Source organism: Dryobates pubescens, chromosome 3 (genome assembly GCF_014839835.1).
Source record: "Dryobates pubescens isolate bDryPub1 chromosome 3, bDryPub1.pri, whole genome shotgun sequence".
Classification (NCBI taxonomy): Eukaryota; Metazoa; Chordata; class Aves; order Piciformes; family Picidae; genus Dryobates; species Dryobates pubescens.
The window spans coordinates 3,210,211-3,227,500 of NC_071614.1; the positions used below are offsets into that span (position 1 = coordinate 3,210,211).

Consider the following 17,290-nt stretch of genomic DNA (forward strand, 5'->3'; position numbering starts at 1 on the left):
TACCCTTCCTTGTTGCTAAAACTGCTACTTGCTTTACTGGAGCTGTGTTTGGGTTTCCAGCTGCCTTATTATCAGAAGCTGATAAGCTTTGAGACAGATTAGCTGCTTTGGAGGACGCTTCCGCTCCTGCCATGGAAGAAGGAGGAAATGACTTTGCCTCGTTAATGGTGGCTGCCTGGGACACAGGAGCCGCCATGTTTGGGGCTACTGTAGCCCCTGGCTGCTTGCCAGAATCATCACCATTGCTATTCAGAGCTGCCTTGCCGATTGACTTTTTAGCTTTATCTTTAACTGACACAGATTCTCCATTATCATCCTCACTGGATGTTCCTGAAACAGAGCTAGGGTGGCGTTTTCGTCTCTTAACCCTCCGTTTTATAACAAAACATGCCTTGGACACTTTTTTCTCCCGGTACAGTGCTACCAACAAATACACAATAATTATCATCATCAGCAGGACTACACACATCAAGAAAATCAGCTTTGGATCCCAGCCATCACTTAAAATTACCCTTTCACCGAGCGGAATCTTAAACTCTTTTATCTCAATAGGGAGTGTGCTAGATGTAACATTCCTGCACTTTTTAACATAAAAGAATTCCAGGTACTGATCATACAGAAGCCGAATCTTGTACTTAAACCACAAATATAATTTTTGCATTATATATTTACCTATCTTATCGATAATCATACCCAGGCAATACTTGTAGATCAATACACCAAAGACCGAGAAGAACAGACGCTCAAAAAGCCAAAACACCTTCATGTTTGCTCGTTCGACTTAAGCAAGCAATAAATCAAACTAATTTGTCAGCAAACCCCGAGTTGGGCAGCCAATAAATGTGGTAGGTTGAGAGAGGGCTTAGCTCTCCCTCCTCCACAGAGTAAGAAACCACAGCTAACTCAGTCGAAGAGCAAAAGCTATATATTTACAAGCATATATGGAAAGCAGGTTATATATAACACAATATATACAGGTATTTACAATATATACACAGAAATACACAGCAAAGACAAATAACACAACAAAAATCCCTCCCTCAGGGAGGGATCCCCTCTTTGGAACCCCCTCTCTCCCCCCCTTACCTCCCTTTTTCCCCAAAAAGGGGTTAGAGAGAGAGAAAGGCAAGTTACTAAGGAAAAGAGTTGTTAGCAAGCTTCAAAAGCCCATGCAGGATTAGTGTTTGCTTATCTGAAGGCCAAGTCCAGCAGTTCGCAGAAGAAGCAGGCAGGGAGAACAGGCTGAAACACCAAACTCCCCCAACTCCCAAACCGAACTGAACTGAGGAAAAAAAAAAAATTTTCCAACCGCTTCACAATCTAAAGCTGAATTTTTGTTTATCAACCAATGAAATTCGTTTAGAATATCAGAATGTTTTGGTTCTAGTACCAAAAACATTAGCCAGTGTGTTCCAGCAGTGTTTGTTCTTAAAGGCACAGCCTCAAACGACCACAGTTGTCTACTGGAAAAATGGAATATATTCTCCCTCAGCCCACTGATTGAAGACCAAAGGCACAAATTTGTGTTCAGCTGTCAAAAAAAAAGAAAAGCCAAGGGGGCTCTTACTAGAGAAGTGTTGAACCACCTTTGTCTAGACCTCATGGCTCTCAGTTTGGGCTGGAGAGATGGAGAGGGTTGCCAAGTCCACAAACACTAAGAGCACACGGCACCTTCCTCTCTCTTTTCAGGTTCTCTTTTCGTACCTTTTGTGAAGAGGAGAGGTGCCTCCTCTCTGTCCACAGTCAGTGTATCCTTTATCGGTTAATAAGTTGTCTGACAAGATAGCCACTTTGTACCTAATTGTTCAGCTTGTTTATGTATTATTGATGAGCCTAGACTTGAACTCTGCTTTCCTTCGAGGCTGCTTGATAAATCTGTTGGCAATTCCTATGTAAGACGCTGAATTACCTGCTGGAGCATAACACATGACACTGCTTTTGCTTTGTCTTCTTTAAAGGAGCTGCTTATATGGTTCCAGGGAGCTGTGTTTAACAGTAAGAAATAAAATCAGATCCATAATTCACGTTGCTCTGTGTTAACAAAAGATCTTTAGGGATGCTCTGTAAAGCATAAAATACTTCCTCAGCCTTTAAATCAATGCTCTGGTTTAGCTTGCAGGGCCTTGTGCAGCTAAGGGAACTTCTGAACTGCAAAATCTTGCTGATGAGTAAGACTATTAGACATGTCAAAACACTTATGTTGTGTATCACTAATATGAGCTGAAAATATTGGGAAATTAATCACCTTATACTTTCCAAGGCAGTAGTTCCTATTTCCAGTGAATGAATGAAACACCAAATTAATTTTCTATCAAAACATGAATGTAATGATGGCACATTCTTGTACTCTCTTATTAGTTCTGAACTTTTGACTTGTAGGAGCTGACAGAAGGGAAAGTTGAGAGTAGTGCAAGGACTGTAGAGCACAGGAAGAAGCAGCAATACCCTGAGTAGCTGTTTATGAATTCAGCCAGTAAGATTCTGAAGCCTTAGCAAAATCTTGGAACCTCTTAGTACTTCTTAAAAGCATATCACAAAACAGATTGTTGCTGACACCCATGGACTGTGTGCTGAATGCATGAGCCCATTTAGTGGTTTGCCTAAAAATGGAGGGGGAAAAGGCAAACTGGACCTCAAGTAGAGCTTTAACTTTTTGGGCTTGATCAATGGTTGTTCTACTCAATAAATAGGCTTGAAATCATAGAATCTATAAGGCTGGAAAAGACCTCAAAGATCAAGTCCAACCTGTCACCCAACACCTCATGACTACTAAACCATGGCACCAAGTTCCACGTCCAGTCCCCTCTTGAACACCTCCAGGGATGGTGACTCGAACACCTCCAGGGATGGTGACTCCACCACCTCCCTGGGCAGCACATACCAATGGCCAGCAATTCTCTCTGTGAAGAACTTTCTCCTCACTTTGAGCCTAAACTTCCCCTGACGCAGCTTGAGACTCTGTGCTCTTGTTCTGGTGCTGGTTGCCTGGGAGAAGAGACCAAGAATTGTATCAACAGAATTATACCGGCATAGACCTAGACCTGTGCCCTGGTGCAGACAGTGTCTGTGAGAAGGTGATTCATTCTGAGTTGCCTCCAAATCAAGGCCATTTTGCTCCATCAGCAGGCATCATTATTCCAACTGGTGCTTTGTGTGCCTTTGAAGCCGCCGAGTGTGGGTTTTGGCAGCGTTTATGCAGCTGTTGTTTCTGCTGGGTCTGTGTATCTGCGAATCACAGCACAATTTGTCCACTTGAATTTTACTCTGTTCCCTTTTTACCTTTTTGTGACATAACAGACACAGAGCTAAGTTATTTTAGATTGGGAAAGTTTGGTTTGGAAATGAGTTGGGCCACGTGAAGAAGGTTCGTTCTGAGCCTGCACAGAGGAGAGACAATCTTTTAGGTATGAACTTTAAAGCTGCAGTTTTCAGTGGGCTGTTTCTTCACTTCTGAAACTAATATTGAAACTTAACATTTCAGACTTCCAAACACAGAGAACATTTTAAGACAAAAAAAAAAAAAAAAAGAAGAATGACTCAAGCCATTTATTTCAAGTTTAATGTGCACTCATTTAATGGTCTTTAGGCATAGAAGATTATGCTAATTTTCATCACAGATTTTATCAAATGTGGAGGAGGGTGCATTAATAATTCAGTAGCTTGTACAGAGAGGTGAGAGAATATAATATGGGGCACTTAAAGGATAAGGCATATTTGCCATGACATTACTGGTTTAGAGCACTTTCATTGATTAATAAAATAGCTGAAGAGTCTGACTAGGCTGTGAGACTGCTGAAGTTAAACAGCAATTATTGTACAACTGGGTAAAACCAGAAGCAACTATTGTGGTGCTGTGGGGAAAAAGAAACATCAAAAGCTAATAAGAAGCCATTTTTTTTTTGGGTATCATAAGCAGAAGAACAGCTCCATCAAGCTTTAATCACATTGTTACACATTTATTTAAAAATTATGGTAGCTCATTAGCAGTGGTTATAACAGAGATTGTTATAATTATGGGGAGATTAGCAAACACAAAGTTTTGCTTCTATTTCCGTGCGCTGAAGCACAGGCTGCTCTGCAGGAACCAGAAGTGCTGCTTTTTTAAACAGATAGTGCTGGGTTTTGAGGAGCTGCTTGTTACATGGGTGTCATGGTCCTGTTCAAACCATTGGAAAGCTCACAGTTGCCAGGGGTTTCTCAGTTTTCCTTCAGGATTTCTCAGGGCCAGGATGTGAGTTCTGTTCAAAACTGGAATGGATGCTACCAGAAAATCATGTCCTGTGAGGGAGAGCACTCAACATGTGGGAGAGATTAATTCAAGCCTACATCATAGAATGGTCTGAGCTGGAAGTGACCTTTAGAGAGTTTTTAGAAAGTTAACAGCCACAAGAAGTGATGTGGGAGGATCATTCTCTGGTTTGTGTTTCTGGTGTGCAACATGCCTTGGGGGCTTGGGGAAGGCAGCAAGGCTGAGGGCTGCCAGGGGGCAAGGCTGGCTGCCAGGGTGGGCTTGGGGTAAGAGCTTCATGCTGCATGGAGGAGATGTGAGGTCTCCATCATGGGCCACTGGCAACTTTCTGTACTACTGTTATAGGTCAGGAGAATCTTTCAGAGGATTCTTCTTTTCAGGACTGGAGACAGGGGAAGGCCTCTAAATAAACTGTGGGGGGAGGAAGAGGCAGATGCATTTCCACAGCCTGGATGAACCCTAGGAATGGAGAACCTGTTCAGATTTGTCCATGGCTAGCTAGAGCATTGTATTCCCTCTGGGCAGCACTTGAGATGGTGAGAAGGGACATCAGTAAAGGGAGTGGTTACAGATGAAAAACTGTTTGGAAACCCCCCATGCTGTTAGAGACCTTTAAAGGAATTTACAATATGCTTCCTGAAGGACAGAGTTTCTGTCTGTAAGTGTGTTCATGAGTGTTATTAAAGGGTAGGAGTCATTAGTCTCAGCAGACTGGAAGGATGGGAAAAGGTCTTAAGATAAAGCAGTAAAACTGTTGAAGAGTTGGAATAGAAAGGGGAAAATGCATTTCTGGAGTTGTATCCAAAGCAGGACTTGACAATAAGCTTTCACGGATGCTTTGTGAAACCTATGCTGCTATTATTCGGGGGATGGATTTGCCTGCTCAGGGAGCTTCCTCCCAGCACTAACATGACTGCCTCATGCTGATATGCATGGCCTCTTGGAAAGACAACAGCCATGGTGCTGATAATGCCAAGTTTGAGTAACTTTTGCTATCTGATTTGCTGTGAGGAATGTACAGCAGTAATAGATTCAGAGTCTATTGATGGGAAAAGCAGCAGCCAGCTCTGAGCACTCTCTTCAAACAGGAAGGAGGAGGTGGAACATTTTTCATCTCTAAAGGGTTTTGGTAAGCCAGTGTCAGGTTCAACCATAACTTTGTATTTTAGCTCTTTACCTTCAAAAGTAAGAAAAATTGAAATATATCTGCACAGGCTTGGCTTTTTTTCCCTCTGTTAAAATAAAATATATCAACTGTATAAAGGAAATGCTGTTGCAGGCTCTAACAGCAGCAACACAAAAGCTGTTAGGAGTGCTCTTGACAAAATAGAAACAAAAGATGAAAACAGTGGTGGAATAATTTAGTCATAAAATGAACTGTAAGCTTGAAGGTCACATTTTATCTTGAAAGGTGTAGAGCACACTTGGAGGTTTTGAGAACTGACAAGTGATTTCATTACATGAAGGATGTCTTCACTGAAGGTGATAAGGGAGGAAAAAAATTAAACCAACTTTTCCTCTTCTGCTTTTCAGTAACATTTTGAACGTTTTTAACCACATCTGCTCTTGAATGACCTGTTTTGGGAGAGAGCACTGCAGGCTTCTCTACGTTGCTGTGTCAGTGTATCCGCTTGATACTCCATCGGGTCCTCCTTCTGTTGAGGGCTCCAGAGCTGGATGCAGTACTGCAGAGCAGTGTTCAGGCGAGATGTTCCAGTGACCTGGCAATTGTTACCTTTATCTTATCGATCCAGACTCTGTCAGAGCAGTTTTGAGAGAAGCAGTGGAGTTTTCCTTGTGTTTTTGTGGGTGGTGTTTCTCTGGCCCATTTTGTTTCTAAGGTTTTGCTGTGCAGAAGCAGACAGACGTTCCCACAAGAACTAAGTATACCTCCTGCACTCTATAAATAACATAAAGGGTCAAATTCTGTCCATGGGTCCCTGCACATGACTCTTGCTCTAGTCATGCAAGGGAATGATTTTGTCCCAGTTGTGCAGAGTCCGTTCATCAAGGTCTGTGGAGCCTCTTTTCTCCTGTACTGCATCGCAGGAGGCTCTGCATGTGGATATACAAGGGTGCTTGGTGCCATGGGTTAGTTGTTTAGGTGGTGTTGGATGGGTTGATGGGTTGGACGCGATGATCTTGAAGGTCTCTTCCAACCTGGTTTATTCTATCTATGTATTCTATTCTATGTCATTTGTTGGCTCTGCCTATCATCTTTAAGCTTTCTTGTGTTTTATTGCATAATCTACCATTTGAAACACTGAGGCAGAGATGAATGTTCATAAATAAAGGCAGTGTGTCAAGAGGATGGGGCCAGACTGCTTTCAGTGGTGGAAAGGAGGTTCCTAAACATAAGGAAAAACTTTTCTTGTGAGGGTGACAGAACATTGGAGCAGGCTGCCTAGAGAGGTGGTGGAGTCTCCTTCCCTGGAGAGATTCCAAACCTGCCTGGATGTGATCCTGGACAATCTGCTGTGGGTGATTCTGCTTTGGCAGAGGTGTTGGACTAGATGATCCCTAGAGGTCCATCCCTCCACCATGCTGGGATTCTGATGCTCAAAGTAAGATGAGTTCTATTCCTTTACTGTTCTACTTGATCCCCTTCCTGTCCAAATGGCAATAGCACAGTTCCCTTCCCCTACCATGATGCAGGGAGCAGAAATTATCATGACACTGGCCAGGTGTGTTGGGGTTGGAAAATACTACCAGCCTACCAGGTTAAACAAATTTCCTTGACTGCTGTGGGTAGAAAAAGAAAGGTCTAATCTTAGTTGTTCAAACCTTTCCACCTTATCACCCAATTTTCTCAGTGGGTGGCTATATCCATAATTTAGTGTGGATTGAGTAAAATAATAACACCAGCACTTGCCACTTTGATCTGGATATGTTTATTTAAAGAGTGTTCAATATGCAAGGGAGTGTTTAGCAGAGAAGTCCAGACCTCAGTGTGCTGAGTTTTTGTTTTGTTATTTATTTTATTTCATTTTATTTCATTTAACACCCAAGGTTAAAAGGAGCAGGAGCCCAGCTGGGAGAGTTCAGAGTTCATCTCTGCGTGCTCACTGTCTTCCATTTAAAGGCACACAAAGGACTAATACAGTACCCACTCTCCCCTGGGCTGTCTTTGATACATTCTGCTGTGCCTGGACTCTGCCACTCCTCCTATCAGTCTGATCCTACTTCTCTGAGCCCGCTGTGCTCAGCACTGTAACCTCATTCAGCTGGTGCTCTGCATGCTGCAGAACAACTTCAAGGCTCTGTCAGGCATTGACACATGCAGGCTCCAAGCGGGGAGCTAAACACTCCCCTTCACCTCCTCTCTGGTTCCACATTAACCTCTATTAAGTGCAGGAAAAACACAACTGCTGTAGTGCCGTCATTCAGGTTTTAACTACCAGTGTATATTTAGATATTCAGCCAGCTTGCCACCTTTGAGAACACACTCAGCAAGCTCTCTGGTTCCTCTTTCTCGTAATGAAAGCGCTAAAGAGACAGCTTGAGGAACACAATGCTAGAAGGTCTGGGGTGGAGAAGTCCCAGGTCCTGCGCTTGGGTCACAAAATCTTCAGTGCCACAGTACAGGCTGTGGGTAGAGTGGCTGGAATGTTGCCCAGTGGAAAAAGACCTAAGAGTATTGGTTAATAGCTGGCTAAATATGAGGTAGTGTGTGGCCAAGAAGGCCACCAGCATCCTGGCTTGGATCAGAAATAGTGTGGCCAGCAGGACAGGGGCACGGATTGTCTCCCTCAACTCAGTGTTGGTAAGGCCACTCCTTAAATACTGGGTTTGGTTTTAGGGTGCTCACTCCAAGAAGGACATTGAGAGGCTGGAGCATGTCCAGAGAAGAGCAACAAAGCTGGTGGAGACCAGGGCAGATTTCTTTGCAACTCCAAATATGCCTGGCCCAGGCATCACTCTGCTTGGATGAATTAAACACACCACACCCACTATTCCTGCTTCAGACTCTTTGGCCAACCTGTAAGAAATGAGAGCACAGAAAACACAGGATTTTCCTAATGCTTTACTCCTGAAAAATGAGTTACAAAATGAATAGTTAAGAGTTATTGTGAAGGAGATTTTAGGTGGCAATGCTGTAGTGTTGCCTGTACATTGCATTTACATTAATAATTAAAATAAAGGCTATGATGCAATGCTGAATATGTATTAAAACCAGCTCCCAGTTCTATATCCTCTTGTATTACAGGGCAGTCATATTCTCAGTTTGCTCTCACCCAAACTTCTCATGCAGTTACACTTTAATAAGAGAAGAAATGTTGTCAGGAGCAGTTATTATCACCCATCAGAATATTGTATTAGCATTCACTTTTAATAGACTAAATGGAAGGATTTTGAAATCTGCCCTTAATGATACCGAAGGATCTTGGAGGCACGTTGGGAAAGCTTTAGATGAGATGTCATCTGATATATACACATCATCCATAGGTTCATAAAAGACAGTTCATTTAACTGCCTGCCTTTGTGTTCCCTCTGTTCTGTTTGGATGAATCATCCCCAGGTTAAGTGATGCTTGTGCAGCTTCTTTGCTGGAAACCAAGCACAGTGAGTGGCAGGGAAGTTTAGGGAACACAAGGTTCTAACAGACCTGGGGATGATGAGTAAGATAAGGCAACTTTGAAGGCATGGAGTATAATCTGGTGGAAAAGCTGGTGGTTGGAGGCATCTTTGGGTCATATTTGATGTTTTAACTCAGTCGGATCTGGATAGGTTATGCAAAACTCGCTGACTTTAAGGTGGAGTTAAGCTGTTGAGGAGGAGAGTTGTTGAAAGATGCTGTGTGTTACAAAGCATGGAAGAGAGAAAAAGCTGTCATTTGCAAAATGCATATCTAGGGTTTAAGTCTTGCTTTAGAAGCTTGGGAAAAACAAGAGAAGGATCTTACAGCTGATCAAGTTGTTGGCTTCCCCCCCCCCCATTTTACTGTTTTGCAGTTGCATTTGGGCAAGCTGTGCACAGATACCATGTGCTGCATCAGTTCCATTTAGTTTTATTTTGGTATCATAATTTCCCTCTTTTATAAACATTTTAGTAAACATGGAGAACTTGAAGGAGGCATCTCCTGGCAATTCCTGCTGTAGGAAGTGCAGAACATGGCCAGAGAAGGGCAACAAGGCTGGGGAGAGGCCTCGGGCACAAGCCCTACGAGAAGAGGCTGAAGGAGCTGGGATTGTTTAGCCTGGAGAAGAGGAGGCTCAGGGGAGACCTTATTGCTCTCTACAGCTACCTGAAGGGAGGCTGTGGCCAGGTGGGGGTTGGTCTCTTCTACCAGGCAACCAGTACCAGAACAAGAGGACACAGTCTCAAGCTGTGCCAGGGGAGGTTTAGGCTGGAGGTGAGGAGAAAGTTCTTCACTGAGAGATTTGTTAGCCATTGGAATGTGCTGCCCAGGGAGGTGGTGGAGTCACCATCCCTGGAGGTGTTCAAGAGGGGATTGGATGTGGCACTTGGTGCCATGGTCTAGTAGTCGTGAGGTCTTGGGTGCCAGGTTGGACTCGATGATCTTTGAGGTCTTTTCCAACCTTATTGATTCTATGAATCTATTCTATTTGCTTTATCATTTCAGTTGATAGGTGTTTTTCAGGCTCACATGTGGAGCCCTGGGAACTGCCAAGGAGCCACGCACCACACTGCAGTAGGCAGAGAGCAGAAGGTGATTTGTGTAGCTGTAAATGTAGTGCAAATACTGATGTGGCAACAGTGTTAGAATCAGCTAATATATTGCAGTCCACAGCCTGCAAATACAAATGCTACAAAAAATTACCCATTTCATCAAATCTTCTTGAATTCTGCAATCTATTACACAGCACTTCCATACTTCTAACAAGCAGACACCAAACATTGCAGTGCCTCAGCTCTGTGCTTAAGTATTGAAGAAATTAAGCAATAAATCAAACAGCTGCTGGGTGTTTTTTAGATGTTAACAGGTCACTCAGATTTTACAGATATTATGCATCAATATATTTTCTTCTCTGAGAGTTTACCCTAACAAATTAAGCCAAAGCCTTGCAGAAGGTAATTTCTCATTTAAAGGCAAGCCAAAAGGCCAGGAAGTTTAACTTTAGCTGTACTTTGGGTTTCAGTTTTGTTGATATGTTCTCATATTAAGCCCACAAACCATTTCAGAGATGAATGGAAAGCAATGAACAGGAAAGGTTGAGATCCAAGCTCCTGCCAATGTTGGAGGCACCACTAGCAGCAAGGCACCAGTCAGGTAGGCAGATGAGCTGAGAACAGCAAACAAACAATCAACATTTCCAGGAGTCATGGGAAAATACTTTAGGGAAACTTTTTGTGAATGCAGATTTGGTGATGATAAGCTTGGGAGCAACAAGAGATGACCAGAGATCCAGAAAATGGGATTATTTGGAAGACTGGTATACCTCATAAAGGAGTTCTTAAATCACAAGTTCAGGTATTATGAAAGGCAAAATAAACTGAAATAATCCTTGGCTGTGTCTAACCAGCATGCAGAAAAGGAAAGAAATTTCTTTGTGTTCATTGCTTGTGCAACAGGCTTTGAACTACAGTGGTGTTTGCTATGTAGTGCAGCAGACATGAAGATAATGAGGGGAATTCCAAGTAGGAGACTTCAGGAATTGTGGCTTGCAGGGCAGATGGAGCTACCACAGCCAGCCAGTGTAGCTCTCCTGTCTATAGGATTTCTTATAAATATGATATGGGATGCATCTTCTCTGAGAAAGATATCCAACTTCATTTTCAAATGTCCAAGAAATGATGAGTTTGCTGTTGACATAATGTTTAATTACCTTCTAAAGCCAGAGCTTGTATCTTATTGCAGGAGTGAATTTCTATAAATCCCATTTCTCAACAGTGGATCTCATTATGCCACTGTCAGGAAGGCTGACATCTTGCTATCAGACATCTTTCCAGGGTGTAAGTACCAATCGGAGTGATCAAGGCACCTTTCAGCCTTTTGTCTTGACAAGCTGAATAAGTTGAGCTCCTGCAGGACTCACGCTGAGTGCTTGGTTTCCAACTGCAGGCTGTGAAAGCTCTCTTCAGAATTTCACCTGTCCATCTGAGTAGAAGAAACAACACACTTTTGCCAGGGTGCAAACCCATCCAGATGCTAAAAAATTGTCTCCCAAACTCTTTGAATGCTAATAATTGAGGACATTCTTGCATGAGAAAGCTGAAAGGGCAAGTGTAAACAAGAAATAATAAAGGAACAACCATCAATCCTTATTTTTATGAGCTAATCCAACTCCCTCTATCCCATCAAACTTTGGAAGTGCTTTATTCCCTATGGCAGCTCTGTGTTATAATCCTTTCCCCTCCCATGAAACTAGGACTTCTGATTGATAGGCTGTGACTAACTATTAAATAGTTCTGGCCAGGAAGGGCAAACCATCAGCTGCTGTGCCAGGAGCTGGCATTTGCTCTTTTCTCTTGCTGCTGTTACAAGTCTCTGGAAGAGAAAGAGGATGGACAGCTGAAGCTGAAACCTTTTCAGTGACCTCAGCAAAAACTGGTGGAGCTATCTGCCAAAGCTATGATTTGCCACCTTGGTCTGGTTGAATGTGCTTCACCTTGCAGGTACAGTAGCCCAACCAGCTCAGCGTGGAGTGAGTAATGTCCATAGGATATTTCACTGCCACTTTCTGTAGGAGCAGAGCAAGCTCAGCAGTGGGGACTTCATCACAAAGCCACTGCGTCATCCAAAGCTGTGGCTCACGTCCAAAATGTGTCACTCCAAGCGTTCACAGAAGGGGTCAGGTGAAAGTTATTTCAAACAGACCTTATAACAGCTGGAAATCTGTGGCTGATGACTGGAGATAGGGATTCCTGCTGTTGCTCATTTCTACTTGAAAAGGTTTTCCCCAGCTCCTGAGTGGGCGCTGGGTCTCCAGTTGCCCCGTTGGCACTGCCACTCGAGCGGGCGTGATGAGCCTTCTGCGGGGACCTTTTCCAGGTGACGTAAGAAAGCTGCAGGTTCATTCTTCTTTGTGTTGGTGCAGGGTGAGGCTTCAGCTCTGACAGGTTTGTGGGGTTGTTTTTCCCCCCCATCTAGACCTTCAGATTTTAATCAACTCCTTTCTATCACATTTCTGTTACTTTCTAACTGCAGCTGAGGGGAGGAAAAAGAACAGCAGAACCCCTTTGTGCAGACTTCCAAGGGTGGTATTTATCATTTAGGGAAGGGTATTTTTGCAGATCTGATTATGAGTGTTTACTTTATTCACACATGGAGCAAACTCTCCTCCTGCACCATATGGACAGGAGGTATACTGTTTCCCACATTAAGATGTCTGAAAGCTGTCTGGGAATGTATTCCCTCCTTTCTGATATGGGAACGTTTGGATTGGAGGGGTGTTTAATTTGTTTTGAAAATTTCAACTCTTGCTCTGCTCAGAAGCTAAAGTTGGAATCCATTAAGAGTCATTTTAGTGCCATTTCTATTCTCATCTTCCTTTTCCCAGTAACTGTGCAATTCACTTAGTGCTTCATTACAACCAGCAGCAATATGTATACATGGTGCACAAAATGAGCCATTTTGTTTTAAAACAGATTGCAGATGAAAGGAAACCATTCATTTCTTGCTTGCTAGCTGTAATTACTAGAGCGCTAATTACTCCAAATCACTGACATCCAGGGTCAATAAGGATGACAACAGGAACATCAAAGACAAGATGCACACAGGCAATTACAAGTCTCTAAAACCAGGCTGTAATATTATTTTATGGCTCCTGTGCCTTTTCGCAGTCGGTGCTGAGGAGTCTTCAAGTTTGCTGAACGTTTGCTGAATGTTTACTATGATTTTTCCTTTGCAGTTTGACGGTGAGAACATGTATATGAGTATGACAGAGCCGAGCCAGGACTATGTGCCAGCCAGCCAGGTGGGTTAATTAATCTTCTCTGCCTTGTTTCAAATTGTAATTAAACAAATTCAAAGAGTCGCATCGCAAATGAGTGGCACTATCAGTAACTGCTGCAATCAGGAATAATCATAATTTATAAACAAAGCATTTAAGCCTTGTTTCCAGCTAATGAGATAGAGCTGATAAAACACCAGAGCTGGTGTTTGTTGGAAGATACTACCTTGTTTCCTCTCCAGAATGCAAGCAGCTGTTTTGCCAGCGTGATCTTTCCTAAACAGTTGTTTTACCTTCAGGAAATAAAGTCTTTACAGGTGCAAGTTATTTGTTTATCTGACTGCAGACAAGTTAATCATTATAAGCTACTCATGTCACAAATAGCTTTAATTATCACTCCTAGGCCAGTTGTGGTTGAAGAATTGCCTTTTTTTTGACTCTGTGTTGCTGAGGCTTGTCAGTGTTACGTGATTAGCGGATGGGTTAAGGCAAAGACTTCATCCTCTTTAACTTGCAGCTGAAAGAGTTCAAGGTAATGTGAATACCTCACAGGTAATTGTGAGTCCTTTTCCCCTTTGGGGAGCCACACACACTAAATTACAGTATCAAGTGTACATTTAAAAATCTTTCACCTTTCCTCTTGGACCCTAAAGTTTCAAAGAATGAAGGGGTTAAAATGCTTCTTAAAAAGCAAAAATAGTTTTGAAATTTGGGGTTTTTTTCCCTCCTGTAGCTGCATCTATGTATAGGGCAGAAACTTTCATGTGCTTCCATGTTTTGGTCAGTTTAATAGCACAATAATAAGTGATGGTGGTGCAGGTCAGTTAGACTCTATCAGAAATTGCCCTGAATAATAATCAGACTTGTGGTCTAGGTCGTGCATTATCTCAGGCTCAGCAGTGGCTTTTCTGATGTACTTCTTTCTGGCAGGACCAGTAGGATGAAGTGAAAAGCACTCATGAGGTGGGAAGTAAGTTTGCATGCATAGTAAATGTGCGTAGATGAGCGGGGTGTAAGTTAGGAATCGACAGCGCTGGAAAGCATCAGTCCTTTCAGAGCTAAATGTCTTCATGAAGTGGGGTTCTTCAGGTCCACAGGTTCATTTGAGGGCAGGAAGGTGCTGCAGTACAGAGGCTGTGTGAGACAGTCTTTGAACTGTTCCACCATGCTCCTTCCCAGCCTTCCGCTGAAGTTGCTCTGAAATACCTTCAGAGAGCAGCTGTACTTTGTGCTCAGGATTTGTGTGTGATTGAACTTAGCCAGCTAAGAACCCTCCAAGATCCAGAGGTAGTTTAGAATGGAACTGTTTGATTAAAAAATGAAAAATTATAGTATTAATTTTTCTCTGACCATTAATCCAAAAACTGTACTGACAAGTTTTAGTATTACTATTAGATTAAAGCAGCCTAGTATCATCTCATTTATGCCTTAAGGGTTTTGAAGTGCAAGGGCTAATTGAATTTGTTGGAAACAGTAGAAGTACAAACTCTGTGAATGATTGCCGCTATAAGGCAGCTGCTACCTTTCAGAGAATCATTATGTCTGTCTTAAATAGTTTTGAATAAGGAATTGCAAACCCACATTATGCATCAGAATAATTTTTCTTGTGTTGATATTTTTGTGCTGTGTGTGCGTGTCGCTTAAATAATTTAAATGGCATATTGAAAAATTAAGAGTGGGAGGCTGAATCTTTTATGGGGTGTCTACATGTGCTAACAAGGCCCAGATTCTCCAAGATATTTATGCAGCTAACACTGGTTCCAGTGGAAGTAATGTACTCAGAGTACTTCTGAAGAGCCAAGCGTAGATATTTTAAGTGCAAATGATTTTGTCTTGAAGGAAAAAAATATATCCATCAAATGTGACATTTCCAAATTCAAAGATGAGAGAACCCCCTGAATGTTACAGATGTGGTGCTGAGGGATGTGATTTAGTGGTGGCCTGGCAGTGCTGGGTTAACAGCTGGACTTGGTGATCTGAAAGGTCTCTTCCAATTGAAATGATTCCGTGATTCTACGAATGCTTATGAAGGGCTGGAATCATCAAAGGTCTTACAAACAAAATCTGAGCTCTTGGGTTTCTGGCTCCCCAGGTGGAGTTGAAAACTCTGTCAAAAATCTGTCCTTTGTTGTGGGATCCACATGGCAAGAGGTTACTCAACTCAACCAAATGCATGCTGGTCAGATCTCTGTGCCTCTTTGAAAGAAGCCATCAGCCTTGGGCTGCTGCATGCTCCTTTACTCTCTTGCTTACATCATTTACAAGTGACTATATGTGAAAGCCTGTAATAATGACAGTGTTCTTTTCAAGGGGGATAAAATTCAGAATCGTAGAATTATTTTTTTTGGTTGGAAGAAACTTTTAAGATCAAGTCCAATTGTTAAGCCAGCACTGCCAGGTCACCACTAAACCATGACCCTTAGCATCGCATCCACACAGCTCTGAAACTTCTCCAGGGATGCAAACTCCTCCACTACCCTGGGCAGCCTGTTGCAGGAGTTGGCAACCCTTTCAGTGAAGAGATTAGGATTCTTTGGGAGTAACTGATTGTAGAGGCAGAATTTCTGGGGTCCTGATGCATGCTGACATGTGCTTCAGTTCTTTGTTTACTGCAAAATGTTCAAATCCATAAAAAAAACCCTCAAACCCCAAAACCCAACCAAACAAAAAACCCCAAAACAACAGAAAAAAAAAATCAACAAAACACACACAGGCAAAAAAAAAAACCACCACAAAAAAACTGCAACCCATCACCTTGTGTTATTTTAAGTGTTTAAATCAATTTATACCCTTTAGGCTAACATAAATAAAAGCTCAGCCATTGGACAGGAATAACATAGTTTTGTTCCTTTTGCTATATAACATCAAACATCTGCATAGCTTGGTAATCCAAGATGAGTTGCCTCACAGCATCCCTCAACAATTATCATTTCTGTTCAATTTTCAAATCAGTACATGCTCTGGGACTTACAGACTAAGTTGCTAAGTAGCAACATATGGCTCACTACTGTTCCTGTGATGTTGCTGCAAGCAAATAGCATAATTCTATACTTGAAATGATTTTCACAGAAAGCCAGTGCTGGAAGTGAGCCAGAAGTGTAAGTATACAGTAAAAATTAATGATATTCTTTTAAACTGTCCCAAAAGGCTGTTTGGCAATGCTGTCTCTGTGCACATTTATATACATATAGGTGTGAGTGCTGTATTTTGGGTTGTGATGTATGTAGTACAGGACTCTGCACTGCAGGCATCTCCTAAACGAGCTCTGCCAGCCCATTAGCAGCCATACCTAGTAAACCTACATGACATTTTCACTGCTAATTACACTTTGATCTGAAAATATTTATCATGTTGAAATACAGCCATACCATGGCTGCTCTGCATTTCAAATTCTCCCAAATACATTGGTGGGTTGTGTTGTTTCCCCCCCCACCCTCCCTACACCTCTAATTGGAACCTGGGAGACGAATTGTTCTTCGTGCAGTTCCTCCTCCTGTAATCTGTGGGCCACGCTCAGCACAGTATAAAAGTATATTGTTTATTTTACATTTCTTTCCAGTCACATTGCTGAGTGTAATTCAGGACTTGGTTGCACAAAATCTTGGCACTTCTGCAGTTAAGGGTGATGAATCCAGATGCCAAATTCCCTGCATGATTCAAATGCAAGAGAGGGGAATGGCCTGGAGGTGATGGTTTGGAGCAGTATCCCCATTGCCTCACTGGGGACAAAAGGAGCTTCCTGAGGCGAAGGAAGGGATTCTGTTTGCACAGAGGTGGTGTTTTCCTTCCTCCCACAGCTATGCTGGGAAGATCTATATGAGATATGAGGTTCTTTGATACAGTATGCACCATGGGTATCAAATGTGTTTTGTCCTGGTGAGCTCCAGGGTGGAAAGGGATAGGATGAGATCCAACAGAGAGATTTTTCATGTTAACAGGAAAACAAAGGGCTCTCCTGCCTTTTTTTGCCATATGTACATGGCATGGATAAATAAATGATACAGAATAGAAGTCCTTTCTTATTCTGTATTGGTCTTTCCTTGTGGGTAGACTAGAATTTTGGGGTAGTGTATCTCATTCCTGCTTTTCTTTCTTACCTTTTAGCACCACAGTCAGCTGAGCAAGACAGGAGCTGGCTGCCTTGGAAAGGGTTCAGGAAAAGCAGAATTCTTAGATGCAGAATCAC

General features: G+C 42.5%; 1 protein-coding gene across 2 annotated transcripts in view; it reads left to right on the top strand.

The window, feature by feature from the left end:
* Window positions 1-17,290, top strand: part of TOX (thymocyte selection associated high mobility group box) — a 208,434-nt gene that overhangs the window by 101,607 nt on the left and 89,537 nt on the right. For both annotated transcript variants that reach the window (XM_009904102.2, XM_054179297.1), the window contains exon 2: window positions 13,063-13,128. In XM_009904102.2, the coding sequence (XP_009902404.1) occupies window positions 13,063-13,128 (66 nt within the window). The remainder of the gene's footprint in view (window positions 1-13,062; window positions 13,129-17,290) is intronic.